Below are 16,962 nucleotides of genomic sequence, written 5' to 3' on the forward strand. Positions count from 1 at the left end.
AAGGGTCACTTCTGCCTATAAGACTATTTAAAATCTTATATGATAAAATAGGAAATAAACAATGAGGTTAAAACTGGCTGTGATGTTTACATTATATTAGGAAGAATACAGGAAGAGACTGTAATGGATAAAGCACACAGTATTATCTGTATCAAATTATCTACCTTATCTACTTAAATTGCAAAATCATAGAGTCTACCATCTGCTTTATATCAATGTACAGGCTAGACTTGGGACTCAAAGACTGAACCTTCACAAGGCACAGCAAAATAAATGCTCAATGACAGTATCATCTAATGACTAGTAGGATGCAAGAACATTTTTCAATCTCTTGAGAAAACCTAGACACAAGATTACTGTGAATGAAATTAAGTATAATTCCAAATTCCTAAATTAAAACTTTAAGTCGTATCATGAAAAGGAATTATTTCCTTGGTAAGCCAAAGACTCCAAGCTTCATGTGTAGGGCCTCAGATAACCTGGTGAAAGAGTTAACTTTAAAAAAATTTTCTATTTTAAAAGGAAATTAAGATCCTTGACCAGTTCCCTAAAACTAAACATTCAATTTGTAAGAAAAACATTTTCTAATATAAGGTTTAGGATAAAAGCACAGGAATTAGCAAAGTTGAGAAAGCACTAAATATAATCTGATGTTTTTATTTTATCAAGAAGAAAATAACCTTGGAAAGGATTCTCAGTGCTAAATCCAACTCTAACCCTCTTTTTGTAAAATTCAGAAGTAGTTTGTGATTGCAGTAAAAAACAGAAAACTCAATTCAGCAAATACTATCTCTAAAATCTTCAAATGCTGGGAAATACTTTATCCTTGCTTAAAAAGCTCTAAGGAAATTTTTTCTTTATAAGAAAGAAACACAGACCTTCTCCATCTCCATCAATTTAATCTACAACAATCAGCATTATTAATACTATATTTCTCTTGAAGCACTGGATATAATGTACTAGAAACATTTTTTTAGTGGAAGGACATGGTGTTAAAATGGCAGAACACAGTAGCTCCTGCTGCACTACTGAACTGCATGCCATTTCTGACAAAACTGGGTTAATTAAGAGCACATTATTTGTTTCTCCTAAGAAGGTTCAGTTGGTAATACTGACCAAACATTCTTCTACTGATAATTTTAAAATTTATCTGTTTTCAACATTATAAAGTCTTTCCATTTCAGAAGTTTCACCTGAGCACTGTACTATCCTGTCCCACATTTTCTGGAGGTTAGTATGACCAGTAGAAAATCTTTTTTCCAAAAAAGATTAAGTAAAATGACAGTAACATTTTAAAATTACTATTGTGTCTTCCAATAAGTATGACAGAAAAATCATACTTATTTTCAGGTTCAGGAAAACAGATGAAGATTTTATTATGATCTTAAAATACATAAAATGCTATTGCAAGACACAAAGATATGCAACAATTATTTAATTTTATTTTTTTTTTTTTAATCTGGGTATGTTACATCTATGCTTAGGTGCTTGAAATGTGAAGCCTCTACTCAATGGTCAACTAGAAAATCTGATTTAACATGTTTATCATACACGGAATTGGGAACACACAACACATTGATTTCTTCCTTAATCAGAGCCCTGCTTTGGTTCCTGTTGCAGACAGACTTAACCTCAAGGCTCCACTGTATTGTAGAGTGCTGCTTCTTTGGGTATGGCTTAGGATTTGCTACCATTTTGCTTTTTTGTCTTACGATACACTATAATTGCTGTAAGTGGCAGTCTAATATAAATTATAGTCAAAACAATTAAATGTTGATTTGTGTCACAATACAGTATTTTATTTTCCAAAAGCTGATATTGACTGAAACAATGAAAGAATAATTCAGTTCTTTATTTAATTCTTACCTGAGAAGAATATGTGTGACCATCTGATCCACAAACAGGATTGGTATAAACTACTGGACACTGCTTGCAGTTTGATGAAATGGGACCACCCCTCCACTGTTTATGGCCTAAACCAGCCTCTTTCATACTGTAAGTAAACAAAAAGTATGTAATTCTGGTAAACAGTAGTAAAAATAGAACATATTCAGGGTATTTTAATGAGCCTTTATGAACAGTAAACTATACATCATTTCAGTCATCAAGTTTTCTTTTAAGTGAAGAGTTGCCACAGTCTTACACCATCGCTCACCTTTGCACATTACTCACTGTAGGAATACTTGATACCTGTGTATCATCTCACTTGCTAAGACATCTTAGTAGAAATAGATGATTAAGATGATGCTTTGGTGACCCAAATGTACTGGTAAGTGAAAGATGTCTGACTTGCATGGCATTTAGGTTTGTTTTTTTTTTTTTGTTATTAAATAGTACAAATGAAACTGTTGTATTAATACTGGTGTTTAAAGAGTTAACATTTAAGTATTACAAAATTGCATCATAAATACTTCTACAGAAACAGGCATGTAGTCCTTCAGAGTACCACCTGCCTGACTCTGACCACTGCCTTTCACAGTTCACGTTTTGTAAAATTCAAATTATAGTCATAGAATTATAGAATCAGAGAATGGTTGAGGTTGGAAGGGACCTTAAAGATCACCAGGTTCCACCCTTCTTGCTATGAGCAGGGACACCTCACACTAGACCAGGCTGCACAAAGCCTCATCCAACCTGGCACTGAACACCTCCAGGGAGGGGGCTTCCACAACCTCCCTGGGCAATCTATTCCAGCACCTTACTACTCTCATGGTGAATAATTTATTCCTGATGTCTAACCTAAATCTCCTCTCTTTCAATTTAAAACTGTTACCCCTTGTCCTATCACTACCCTCTCTAGTGAAAAGCCCCTCCCAGATTTCCTGTAGACCCTTCAGGTACTGGAAGGCTGCTATAAGGTCTCCCTGAAGCCTTCACTTCTCCAGGCTGAAAGTTCAAAGACAAAAACAGAAGGTAATCCCCTGGAGCACAGAATTGATCTCCAGAAGCTTGTATGTGTATACAAACAGATAGATATAGCTAGATTGACCATTTTAATCCCCCAAAAAGCTATACTGGGTCAGACTAAAAGACTAAAATATGTTACTGATGATTCCTCAGGTTATTCCCCTAGCCTTCTGTATTTTGTGGCACACAGCCATCCTCATACAAACATGTTTCCTCTCTATGGCTTTTAATTAATTTTTTACTAATGAATTTTTCCAATTGTTTTTTTGCTATGAAAGTATTTAGCAGCCCTTGTATCCTGAAACAGCTGTTGTATGAGAGTTGCCTGATTCACAGACAGACCTACAAAATGCTTTTTGTATACATATATTAATGGCTTCCATACAAATAAGAAAATAGAAAAAGTATGCATGATTTTTATATTTTGTTTTCTGCTTGGAATCTCTATGAGTAGTCTAAAAATTATTATGTTTAGAATACAGCAATGACTTATCAGGACACGCTCAAGCATGTACAAACTTTGAAATAAAATCAAATCTTTACTGGACCAGAATTCTTTCAGTGCAGTTCACCTCCAGATAGTCAAGAACTACTTTGCTAATTAGTTATGAAGCACTGGTAGAGAAGAACTTGTCTGGAGCAATAAAAATAAATGAAATCAGAGAAAATAAATTCCTCATCCTCTGGTTTTATGATGTCCAGAGTAAAAAATTAAAAACACACACCTAACAGCAAACAGGTGATGATCAAACCAAAACCCCATTTCTCAGCTATGCTAATGTTTTTATAATCTTCATAATTTTGTCTATGGTCTTTAAGAAGGGAAAAAAAATAAATCATGTAAGTTACAGAAGTTTACATTCACTTTATGCTGTGTGGTGAAACTTTGAACTGCACAGACTTTTTTTCACAGTGTAAATAGGAACATGAAATGTCATACAGAGAAATTATCAATTACTGCTGAAAAAGCGACTAAAGGCTTCAATTACAATGACTATTAAAATAACCATACAGGAAGTATTTATGTCCATCAGGAAGTATAAAAAAAGGAAAAAAATCAAATATACCACCCTAATTAATAAAAAATAAATCCTTTCTGGTGAGTTACATCAACTGAAGAGTAAATGCAAACCGTTTCTATTACAGTCAAAAAAAGCAAAGTTGAACTGTGTCTTTGCTTAAATATAATATATGGTAATAATCTGACTACTGTTGCTCCTCTGATTTGACTGAGAGTTTTCCAATCACCCACATGAGCTGCAGTATAATTAGATTATTTAGATGGCTGAATGTTTCTCTTGATTTGTGTTATTTTTATTGCTCATAGTTTTCCAGAAGTGCCCCAGTAGCCTGAGGTTACTGATAGGACCAAAGTCCCAACTACCAACCTGATGAAATTTCTGTTTATCTGAGACACAGTAACTTTAAAATATTGAATAAATAAGTCACAGAAGTTCAAGACCTCTGCTTTGTTAGCCTTTGAAATGCAGACTTGTTCCAGGGTACTCTTTTAGGGTGAAAAGAGTAAAGTTTCCTATTATACATAGAACTCATCTGAGAACTTGGTGGATAAGAAATTGGCTAGATGGCTGCACCCAGAGAGCTGTGGTCAATGGCTCCATGTCCTAATGGAGGCAGGTGATGAGTGGTGTTCCTCAGAGGTCAGTATTGGGAACAGTGTTGTTTAACATCTTTGTTGGAGACATGGACAGTGAGATTGAGTGTATCCTCAGCAGATTTGCTGATGATATCAAGCTGTGTGGTGTGGTTGACACCCTAAAGGGAAGGGATGCCATCCAGAGGGACCCTGACAGGCTGGTGAGGTGGGCCAGTGCCGACCTCATGAAGTTCAACAAGGCCAAGTGCAAGGTCCTGCACCTGGGTTGGTGCAACCCCAGGCACAAATACAGGCTGAGGGAAGAATGGCTGGAGAGCAGACCTGAGGAGGAGGACTAGGGGGCTCAACATGAGTCGCCAGTGTGTGCTCACAGCCCAGAGAGCCAACAGCATCCTGGGCTGCATCAAAAGAAGTGTGGCCAGCACGGCCAGGGAGGTGATTCTGCTCATCTACTCTGCTCTGGTGAGGCCCCACCTGGAATACTGTGTACGGTTCTGATGCCCTCATCACAATAAAGATATAGGCCTGTCGGAGAGGGTCCAGAGAAGGGCCACCAAGATGATCAAAGGCCTGGAGCACATCTGCTATGAAGGCAGGCTGAGAGAATTGGGGCTGTTCAGCCTAGAGCAGAGAAGGCTCTGGGGAGACTTTATAGCGGCCTTCCAGTACTTGAAAGGGGCCTACAGAAAAGCTGGGGAGGGGCTTTTCATCCGAGAAGGTAGTGATGGGACAAGGGGTAATGGTTTTAAACTGAGACAGGGGAGATTTAGGTTAGATATTAGGAAGAAATTCTTCACTATGAGGTGGTGAGGAACTGGAATGGGTTGCCCAGGGAGGTTGTTGATGCCCCATCTTGGGAGGTTTTTAAGTCCAGGCTGGATGAGGTTTTGTGCAACCTGATCTAGTGGCAGGGTTCCCTGCTCATGGCAGGGGGCTTGGAACTTGATGATCTTTAAGGTCTCTTCCAACCTTAATGATTCTATGATAATCAGGTATTTTCCACTGCACTTTCCCCATTCAAAATCCATGATACACCTGTTTTTAAGGAACTCCTGGAGTCCTAGTCTAGATTAATGCAGATGGACTTCAGTTAGTGTATTAAATCGTAGGCTTCCTCAAGTTTTACCTCCTCCAATAATCTTGTTCAGATTCTCTGTGGCCTTTAGAAGACAGAGGGTGCACTGGAGAATCAGCTGGCATGGTGAGTTTTACAGCGATTATGAGTGCTCTACATTGCACTTTTGCAATAAAATGGTAAATTAGGATTGAGATCTTTTTTTGCAGGAAAATGGCTTCCAACTTGCTGCCTTTCTTTCTGTCTTGCTGACAGTGACTGAAGGCTCACTCAGTTGCACCACAGCCTAGAAGGCAGTAAGTTAGGACACTTCTGTTCAAAAACTATAACACAGAAAAAGAATTAGGAAATGTGATGTCCTAGATGATCTAGGAAAGCATTTCTCTTAGTGTGCAACTTTTGCCTAAGCCTGGAGGATGTCAATGTGCTGTCCTGTCAATAAAATACAGTTTGTGAGCTTTTTTTGTTGTTCCAAAATGATCTTTTGCCTCACAGTATTCTTGAGAATCTACTACTTAAAAAGATTGACTTCTGTTAACAAAATTAAGAATAATCATAAAGACCATGCTTATAAGTGGTTTATCTGTCCTTATCTATAAAGTTGTGATTGTTGTCCACAGCAACAAAATTGTGGACTATTATGTAAACATTGGAATAATAATAAATTATTCTATGATCCTAACTTCAGGCAATCATTCTCTCAAAATCTCCGTTTCTATGTAACTAATAATAATTAAAATTAAAAAAAAAAAACAAACAACATAAAAATGTATCTGTGTTTTTCCAAACTTAGAATAGAAGGTATAAGAATATATAAATTCTAAACGAGAAATTCTAAAGAATAAATAAATTCTAAATGCTTTAGATGGACATCTGTTCGGAACCTTTAGTACAATGATGGAAAAACTAGACACTGTACTCTCAGAGCTGCTGAACAGCTATTTTTTGACTGTCAGTCACCAAGATGACAGGCAAATATGAAAAGTGAATTAAATAAATTTTAATAATACTTCTGACAGATAAATGTATTTCATAAAAATATTAATAATGCCTTTTACTTATGCACTCAAACACTTCATTTCCCCATTATTTAACTGCATCTGATTTGCTCCTGTTGACTACTTCTCTGTTACTAAGTGTTGTGTTTACTTTTTTCACAGCTAGGAAATGAGCATATATACAAACTACTGATACGGAAATAACTGAGAAACGAACATGATTATTATACATAAACTTGAATGAAGATCATTAATGTCCACAATGTCATGAAACTGGATATAGAGATTGCTTAACCTGAATATAAATACCTTGTTATCATTTACTTGAGATATGCAGGTTAAGCAAAACATTTTTACATCTTAACATTTTAAAATATTAGAGGAAAACAAACAGTAAACAATCAGTTCACTGTAAGAGAAACTTTCTTTTTATCCTCCTTGTATTAATTATTTTTATGCAAGAAGAAATCTCAGATCACTGCAACTTGCAGTTACTAGAATTCTGCCATTTTGTCATTCCACTGCAATCACTATAACTGTTCTTGTGCTTGTTAGTATTTTGCCACAATAAATATTATGCCGTGTAAAAGTCAACCACTTCCCACAGGCAATTTTTATACTGCTAAATTTCCTGAAAAAGGGCTTTGGGATCTGTTTAGTAATAAAATAACTGCTACTGAATACACAAGCTCTGCCTTCTCTGACATTGTTGACACCTAAAGGGTAAAATTAAATTTATGGGTTTAATTTATCAGCAACATTTGTGATTGCATTAATTTGCATACACCAAATTGCGCATATGCTTTTAGACTGCATATGCAACTGCATGCCTAGAACCTTAATTAGTCAATCTGCCCAATTACTCTAGCCTATGTACCTGTTTGCATACATAAACTTACCTTCTTGTATACACAGTGATTGTGCCTGCAAATACTTTGAGAACGCTTAATGTAACCCACTGAAAATTTAGCTGCAAGCAACTCCTTGGCATCATGACTTGTTTAATATCTATAAAATGCATGAGTGTCCAATTCAATTGAAAAAAAAAGTGTTTTATAGCTAGATTTGAGAATCTTCAAACACAGACTGACAGAAATAAATCTGAGTTACTAAAAACCTAATATATCAAAGAACTCTTGTAATTCTTCTCTGATAACTACAACTGCTTTTTTTAAGAGATTTTAGAAGTATTCCAATTTAGAAACTGCCTGATTATGTTTTGCCATGGCCTTTTGGGGACATACTCAGACTGTGTTAGATTAACATAATCAGAAAAAATACTTGTATCACAAAATCTAATGTGCTTTTACTAGAGTTGACTGGATTTCTTTCTAAGTTCCCTTTTCATGTGGAAGCCTCCTGGAAAAAAAAAAACCTACAGCTGTCAACATATTGTTGAGATGTTTCTTCCAAATGTCAAAAGAAACCAAGACATTATTGCCAGTCTCTGTGCATGTATGTTATTCTGACTTGTTTGATTATTTTGCACTATTCCTAAGAAATACATGAAAAATCCAACAAAGATAAGAAAATTCGTTAAGAAACTAAAAATAATTTAATAAATCTCAGACAAATAAAGCAAGGTTAACAAAGTTAATATGAGTTTCGAAATACAGTGTTTTAGCAACTTATAATTAACAGTGTTGGCAACATGTTTGTATTATGCATGGGACATCATAACGTTTAACAGGTGCATGTGAGATGATACAAATTCAGCTATTATTTTTCCCCAGCATCTACACCCAAGACATTAGATGACAAAATTATGTATGATATACCTTTTTTCTCCAGGATCACTAAGCATACATACTCAATATTATTTCAGAATTTATCATAACACTGCTTCCTGCACATGTAAAAAGAAAATACAATTTACTCATTTGCATTGAACAGGAAAACAAGTAGTTATCATAAAGATACAAATTCTTACTACCTCCTTCCATCTACATGCTATTATTAAAAAGGTAAGTTTACACTTTAAGATAGTTTCTTGCCTTGCTGTCATACAGCTCCATTATTTCCAGCACCATTCTGCCTACTTTTTGCCAAGCAAAGAAACCAGTATGTTAATCTAAATGTCTATATAAAAACTAAAATCTAAATGAAACAGCCTTATATATTTTTTAAAAAATAATGAAACTGTTTTAAGTAATGTTGCTGGAATTTCCTTGAATACTATTTGCCTTGTTTTGATTGACTGCAGTTAGCTAGTACAGCATTTGAATGAGACAGAAAAGCAAAGCTTTTTAACTTAGCTGGAGTTGCTTGAGAAGTGAAAAGGACCTAATATATGAACAGCTGAATGCAGTGCTCCCATCAAACTTTTTTCCATTAGGCTGGGAAATTATACAGGCATTTCAAGGAGTAATTTCCTAGAAATTACTGTGTAAATCACATGGCGAGAGAGGTGGGGAAGATTTGAAATGTTGAAGTAATAAAAAAAAGTCTGTATTAGAAAGCCCAATACTGTATTATTTTTTTAAAAAAGGTTATCAGCACAAAGCAGACAGTGTTTTTTTTAGAACCTCTCAAATAGCTACACTTGCAATTTACATAGGTACAGATTAGCATAATTTTCTAAAACATTTAAAATACAACTTACATAGAAGAAACAGCATTTTTAAAAGTCTGAGTGAAAATCATCATGTTATCATAGTTTTCTGATCAGAACTGCTATCTAGTCGGTCATATCTTTAGGAGACATACAGCTCTAATCCTGGCTTAGAGACATAAATTTCAAAAAAAACCCCAACAAACCAAATAACCCACTGAAGTATCAGAGATGTTTTTACCAAGCCCTTTATTTCCAGATGGTAGCCAATTATGTGTCTGTGGTGTTAAAAAAGCTAATCCACGGTAAAAGAATGCTATTGAAATCTGAAGGAAAAGTTGATCTCTATAGAAAAAGTTCCAAATATTTTTTCAAAATTATAAGGCTGGCATGAGTACTGCATTCAACTGTTTGTATATAGTGTCCTTCACACCTCTTAGGCAACTCCAGATAAGTTAAATAACGAAGAAATCTAATTTCTGTGTTGCTTTGAACAAAATAAAGGTTTTGTTTGTTTGTACAAACTAGTATCAAGCACTGTTGAAAGATAAGACTGCATCTTCCCATAGAATATCAGTATTACAGATGTAAAATTATTTCAACACCAGAAATGTTGAATTTCTTTAAATCTGCATAACATCAAAACCATATTCTCATCTAGTAATACTGGAGACATCCTTCATCTTTATTTTTATTGCTTCCGAATACATACTGAAGCACTTTGTGGATAATCAGGTCAGACGACAGCAGAGTCCAAGGGGTTTTGTTTGTTTTAACAAGAAAGCCACAGATTTACGCAATTTTCTGTATGACTTTTGTGACCTTCTTGGTAACTTTCTGCCTTTTATTCTTGCCTACTCCACAAATCCCACTTAGAAGTCTTGGACCACAGAAGCTGTAAAAACTTTGGATCCACTCACTAAAGGCATAATTGAGCATAAACCACCCTTTCAGTGTCTCTAAGAAGCACATTTGGACATGGACAGCAATGGAGCACTAAAGCACACTCCATCAGTATCTGCAGTTCCAACCATCAGAATAAAGAAGAATAGCAGGTATTTCACAGAGTTAAGTCACAGCTAATTCCTAATGGTGTGGCTGAATAACCTTGGCGCACACTTCTGAGGAAAATACTGAATTGTAAGAGCTACAAGAAATTATGTAGAGTAGAACCATGCAATATAAGAAAGAAAAAACTGCAGACAGAACGAAGATTGTTGAGTGAGGTCAGTGAGGTGTGGGGGAAAATAAGCCACAAGGATGAAAAGTTAAAAAATCATCAAAGAAAAAAACTAAGTCAGAAGTTTAAACTGATCCTCAGTTTAAGCAACACTGAGAATCAGCCTATTTCAAGGAGCAGTGGAAGTCAACATTTCTTACAGTTGATTGAATTACCGGCCATCAAGGACTCACTGGGTGTCTTGCAAGAGGTGTAGAGCATCTTCACATTTAGTCTGACAGCAAATTAGTCCTAGCTACATACTGTGTTTATTTGACAAAAAAATATTTTTTAGTAGAATGTATCCTTCTTCCAAAGCCATTGTGCACTGTAAAAATTGATTGAACAAGCTGGTCCAGAGTGGGAAGGTCATAAGTATAGGTTCACAAAGAACACAGTGGAAGAAAATCTTAGACGAAGCAGGAATTTGCCTGTGGCTGAGTCAGTCATCCATCCATCACTGGAAGTCTGATCTGGCTCTTCAGCATAGCTATTTTGGCCTCCAACATGAGACCTGACAAATTCTTCTACAATGTATAAAACAACACTACTTCTAGAAGATAGTTAAACTAAGTGTTGGTTGATCTCTAGCATATTCATATATTTTTCAGTTATTTTAATTTTGCCTGGTTTTTTATATCTGCATTTCCTTTCAAGAAAACAACAGGAAAACGCAGATTTTTATTGTCTCTAATTTTTTTTTTTTTTCCTATTTTACAGTAAAGGATCAAATTTCTCCATGCAGGAATCCATTTGACATCATGTGAATGCAGAAGACCGCCAAATCACTGTGCCATCTAGAGGCCACACTGAGAAATCCTTTTATCACAGATCATTACTTAGCAAAGATCATTGCTTAATAGTTATATGCAACATAAGAAAGTGAAAAATATCCTGGGAGACAAGCTAACTTTCTACATCTTTCAAAGCTGACATCATCAAATACAAACCTCATGTTTTATAACTTCTAAGTACAGTTTTCAGTGAATTCTCATCTAGCAAAGCTAGGATGGAACATTTTTAATTTTTATCAGTTGTATGCAGATTAGGATTTAAAGATTGTAGATAAAGTTCTGGTGAATTCAAGAAGAAAACTCCTGTTGAATTCCAGTGGGTGATAGTTTTAGTCTGTTGCATTTGGCTTCACATACCACAAATACAGTTCAAGATGGTATGTTTCTATAGCAACAAGAGAATAATCCCTTAAGATTTTAAAGGTCTTTGGGATTAATTCAGCAGTAGTAGACATAGACCTTGGATCACAGAATAACATAAAAGTCTGCCCATGAATGCAACCGGTGTACCTGTGTGAGCAAACAGGTACCACAGGACTACACATGGAGTGAAACACCTAATGCCCACGCTTTGGGAAATTGGGGGGCAATGGGTTATTTTTCTGTTAGGTTTTTTAATTTTGAACCCACTCTAATCTGGCACACTGGCACACATTAGGTCCCTGAGGACACCTCTTGTGTTTTTTTAATTGGAAATTGATCCATTTCATAGACCCTGAGATCCTCTCCACTGTTGAAAACCAAGCAAGTTGAGATTATCAGATTTTCACACAGTACCACACTCCCAACTGAACCAAAACACTAACATAGACATGGGGTTTTTTGCTGCCTTGGTTCTAAGCTTCAGTTTTTCCTTCTCCTCCTCCCTGTTTAATGTATGTTTTTGAGGAAGAAAAATATTTATTTCCAAAAGAACATTACATTACTCTTTTTATTAGCTTCATTGCACCCCAAATCAACCACCCGTTAACGTTAGTAAAAGAAAGAAGAGCTCACTGAAACCCAGAAGACCAGGAAAATTACCCTTATTCTTTCATTATTTTTGTTTCCAATGAATACAACAATGTATCAAGTTTTGTCTCTTCATAAATGACAGCATCACTGTCAGAACCCTATTTCTTTTAAGGCCAAAATGTCCACCCTGCAAGAAAAAAAATACCACCTGCTAATTTGTGCCAGCATGTCCTACACTCACTTTTTCTTCAGCCTCTAGAGGGACTGAAGAAAGGTCCCTTAATCTATAAAAGAAGAAAGAGCTGGATAGCAGACACAAAGAAACCTGCCAAGACCCAATGCACATAGTAATTCAGACTCAACAATTCCTATAAATGACATGCACAAACAAGGGCCTTCACTTTTGTTTCCTCCCTTGTCTTAGCGAAAATTATTTCTTCACCAGGTGCAAATGCAGCCAAAGGGGCTACGGCAGTATAAAGTCAAATTGCAGGAATACTAACTGGTAGGGAATCATAGGCTTTTACTCCAGACTCTGCAATATATGCAGTTTTAAGCAATATTTTTTTCTGTTTCAGGTATTTTACACAACAATAGAGAAGGCAATCTCTCCAAGAGTTACTTGCTTATCCTAAACTGTTAGCTCTGTGCAGAATAAAACTAAACCCAACACAATGACCTGGGTTGACACCTAGTTTCATGTTAATCATGATCCTGAGAACAATCTGCTGGTTTTAATAGAGATGAATTATCATGGTAAATAGCAAGTTCAGACAAGAAACATAAAAAAATTATACACTAAAGCTGAGTCCAAAAGAGTTATTAATGATTCATATGACAGTATGAACAACTACTAGAATGTTTCAAGCTTTACTGTTTTCAGAAACTGTACAGAACATAAAAAGACCCTTGTACATTAAAGAAGTTTACTATAATCAGAGCTCTGTATATTCAGTATGCAAAGCACAATGTCACTCAAGGGACGATTTTAATTTTTTCCTCTCTAATGCAAAATTTTGAAGGATATATTTTGCAGGGATATAAAAGTAAAGAAAATAAAACACGGTGAGGAAAGAACAGTGAAGTTACACAAAAAGATACTCCCATTCTTTTGAAATTATATGAAAATGTATCATTATTTAAATGATTAAGATGCTTCCTTTGCATATCTCCAGTCACAGGAGCTCACAATTTTACCTGATACCAGAACTGAAGCCTCAAATAATTGCATACATATTTTAGTTGATAAAACATATAGACAATAATAAAAAATGAAACTGAGATTCATATGCACATCCCACTTTAGTAAAGCAATAATGTATTATTTTAGAAAAAAATTTAATAATGTATGTCAAGTTGTGAACTTACGCTTCACCTTTTGATCACTTACCAAGATATGCAAATATCATTCATAAGTGCTTTCTAAGCTCATCTAATTGTTTGATCTTGTCACAACATAATTTTAAAATCATTCCTCTTAAGAGTTAGCACCTTTTCTCAAAACTGTTTTCATTTTAAAAAGCTGATATTACTAAACAGCTCTCAAACACATCATTTTCTATTTTGTAAAGGCAGAATATTACATAGATTTTTTTTTGTCAGCCTTGCAGAGTTTACCACTTTGAATAAATTATCTATCTATTAATCTTACTGGAAAAAACTTAACAGATACATCAATTTCTGTTTCCAAAAGAAACTGTTGAACATGTTATCTGATACAGATAACACAGAAATCAAAATAATTTCCTTTTTCTTTTACACATTACTAAATAAAACAGATTTTTTTTTTTTTAAGACAGAAACCAGTTCTCTTCAGTCAACAATTCTAATTCTATTCTAAAAATAATTTTAAGTACTAGCTATAGTAACCAGGAGATTGTGTTAAGTCTTACATTCTTACAGTTTGTTAAACAGGAATCTAACAATAAGCAAAGTGCAAGAATCAGATTTGATTAGTGTAATTTAAACATTCACATGTACCAGAATTTCTGTAGTTGCAAAACTTCAGGGTTGGGTATTGGTTTAATTTTTTAATGACTATATATCTATTATTGAGAGAACTCAAAGTTACTAATTCAGAACCTGTTTTACATAATATGATGCTTTTTCTTACCTGCATTTGATAGTCTAATTACAGATATAATTCTCATCAGAAAGCGTCTTAATGCCTGTGATTCATAAAAAATAACTGAGTGAAGAAAAATAACTGAAACATAAAAAATAAAGAAATAAATGAAAATAAATGAAACAATCAAGTAACTAATAATCATTTCTACAACCAAAGAAGATGAACAGTGACAACATTTTGATTAATATTACTATTAAACATGGCCACTCCTACAAGATTTACAATTTTATGCCAAGTACAGTTACAGAATATTTTTCATTAGAAAACAACTAATTTTCCTATTGGCTTAAAACACTGGCTGACGAAAAATGTTCTTTTGGCATTGTAAAATAGATTTATATTCCACTCATCACATTGAGAACCCTGTAGACTGACTCTCACACAATCTGTACTTTTCATCGCCTTCAAAGTGTAAGCTGCACTCTTGCTGCCCATGTTCCCAGCTCTTCCCTCACATGGGAATAGTGTCTGCTTGAAAATGAAGACAGAAAAGAAGGAAGAGAAGCCCACTTATAAGCATCACAACAATCAAAATCTGAAAGAAGGATTTCCATTTTCTTCCTTCAATAATCCCATCATGTCTGTTGTGTCAATAATTTGAATTTGAGAGCCAGCAGGCAGCCTGAAACTTTTATTTCTTTGAGTACTTAGAAGTTTATTTGCATTCTTCAAAACTTTACATTCTACTCTTCAGGTGTGATTATAAGTAGAAAATATCCATTAATGATCAATTTCCAAAAAAATATGCCTTTTGTCCTTCTGAATACTAAGTATCTAAGATAGCTAAAAAACCATTATTTCTCCAAAGTGACTGGTGTACAAGTCAAAATATTGTACAGCTTAACCATTTAAGATTTTCTTTCTTCCTCTACTTGCTCTTTCCACACCCCCTATCCCTGTCCCCCCAAACTTATCAGTTTGTTTACTTTTTTTAAAAGATCAATTGAATGTAGTAAACTAATCCATTTCTACTGGTAGGCATTCTCATATTTATATACCAATGCTAAAACTAATTCAAGATGATAGTACCTTCTCATGAACAGCATATTTGTAACATTCTGAAAAACATACTACCCTCCCAGCAATGACGTAAGATAAATGCTGAGAGGATTGAACTCCTTCCAGGAGAGAAAAAACCGACAAAATCAAACAAAAAAAACCCACACCAGACTGTTAAAAAAATTCTCTCCAAATAAATATTCAAACAGTAACTGTAGAGAGCCTTCTTCCTCTTTTCCACTGCAAATTGGGGCTGTTGTCTTTCATTATAAAGTATGTTTTCAGCTATTTTTGTGGCTATTTTCTGAATACTCTCTAACTGAATATTGTTTCTGAACTACAGGCATTCAAATGGCACAGCACTGTGTAAGCAGTTCCACTAGAATTATTTCAAGACCACACTGGTTGTACCCGTATTTATGCTCCACAGAGGTGGCAAAATTGCTCAAAGAACCTTGGGACATTACATTCCAAACACCTTCTGGACCTAGTCTACTTTCCTGCTCCGTACTATTAATATTACTCCCATGCTGACAGTGCATGTACTGACAGTAAAGCATGGAGGAATATAAAGCACAACATGCCTCCTAAGCTACACTGTAATCCAGGCTGGTCGCTGACTACTGTATCCTCCCACTAGCTAGCAATCTTTCAGGTCACAGCCAACTGAAAGCTGTCTGCAGCACTCCAAGCACTGTTTAGAATATAACCAGGTTATTACACCATAATTCCTCATATTCTCCACTGGGGGGGGGAAATGCAAACAAACACAACTGCCTTCTCACAGTAGGAGCTCTAAAACACTCTGGTACTGCATCACTGCAATATGACTGCATTGTTTTAACAACGCTTAAAATTATTACTACAGACTTTTACCACTATTTACAAATCCTTAACTCGTTCCAATTACATATTGACGTTATCATTTAAGATGCACATATATTGCAAATGCGCTAGAAATCTGTAGTCTTGTTTTTTTAGTCCAGAGGTTGGGATAATTTTTGCAATTATCAGTACAATACAAACTCTCTCATTTCATATACCTCGCTTAAATGACAAGTCACCAATTCATAATGAGCAATGCAAAAGTTGACTCTTCTCCATCACATCCCAGGTTTAAGTGACAAAATCATGATACTACAGGTGAATCTAATGAAGACAAATACTGATTTACTGCACTACGTATCTTTGAATATTTTACTGCATTCATACATCTTTATAAGTTTTATTTGGCTTAATTATAGGAAATTTAGTTTTAGCACTTCAAGAGAAAAAGAGTACAGAACAATATAACTTCTGGAAGTATCCTCATATTAACATAGAATCATAGAACCATTCAGGTTGGAAAAGACCCTTGGGATCACTGAGACCAACCATCATCTCTTCTCCACAAAGTTCTCCCCTAAGCCATAACCACCAACACCACATCCAAACGACCCTTAAACACAACCAGGGATGGTAACTCAATTACCTCCCTGGGCAGCCTATTTCAGCGTCCATCCGAGTCTCTTAGCTATGAATTTAAAACAGATTTCCATTGCATTTATGATACAGGCTATTTGCCTCTCCTTTTTCACCTTACTTATATCGATTATATTTTCATTATCAACATGTCTTTTCTCAAAACAAGACACTGGGAGAAGAATAGGGAATAATTGCTTCTTTAGAGGGCAAAATTTACAAATGAAATTGTTTTCTAACACCACATACGAAGAGTAC

At 35.2% G+C, this 16,962-nt stretch overlaps 1 protein-coding gene across 4 annotated transcripts in view; it reads right to left on the minus strand.

Moving 5' to 3' along the window:
• Positions 1 to 16,962, minus strand: part of SPOCK3 (SPARC (osteonectin), cwcv and kazal like domains proteoglycan 3) — a 209,056-nt gene that overhangs the window by 74,815 nt on the left and 117,279 nt on the right. For all 4 annotated transcript variants that reach the window (XM_051618874.1, XM_051618872.1, XM_051618873.1 and 1 more), the window contains one exon: positions 1,867 to 1,993. In XM_051618874.1, the coding sequence (XP_051474834.1) occupies positions 1,867 to 1,993 (127 nt within the window). The remainder of the gene's footprint in view (positions 1 to 1,866; positions 1,994 to 16,962) is intronic.

The sequence above is a fragment of the Apus apus genome, chromosome 4, assembly GCF_020740795.1.
Source record: "Apus apus isolate bApuApu2 chromosome 4, bApuApu2.pri.cur, whole genome shotgun sequence".
NCBI lineage: Eukaryota > Metazoa > Chordata > Aves > Apodiformes > Apodidae > Apus > Apus apus.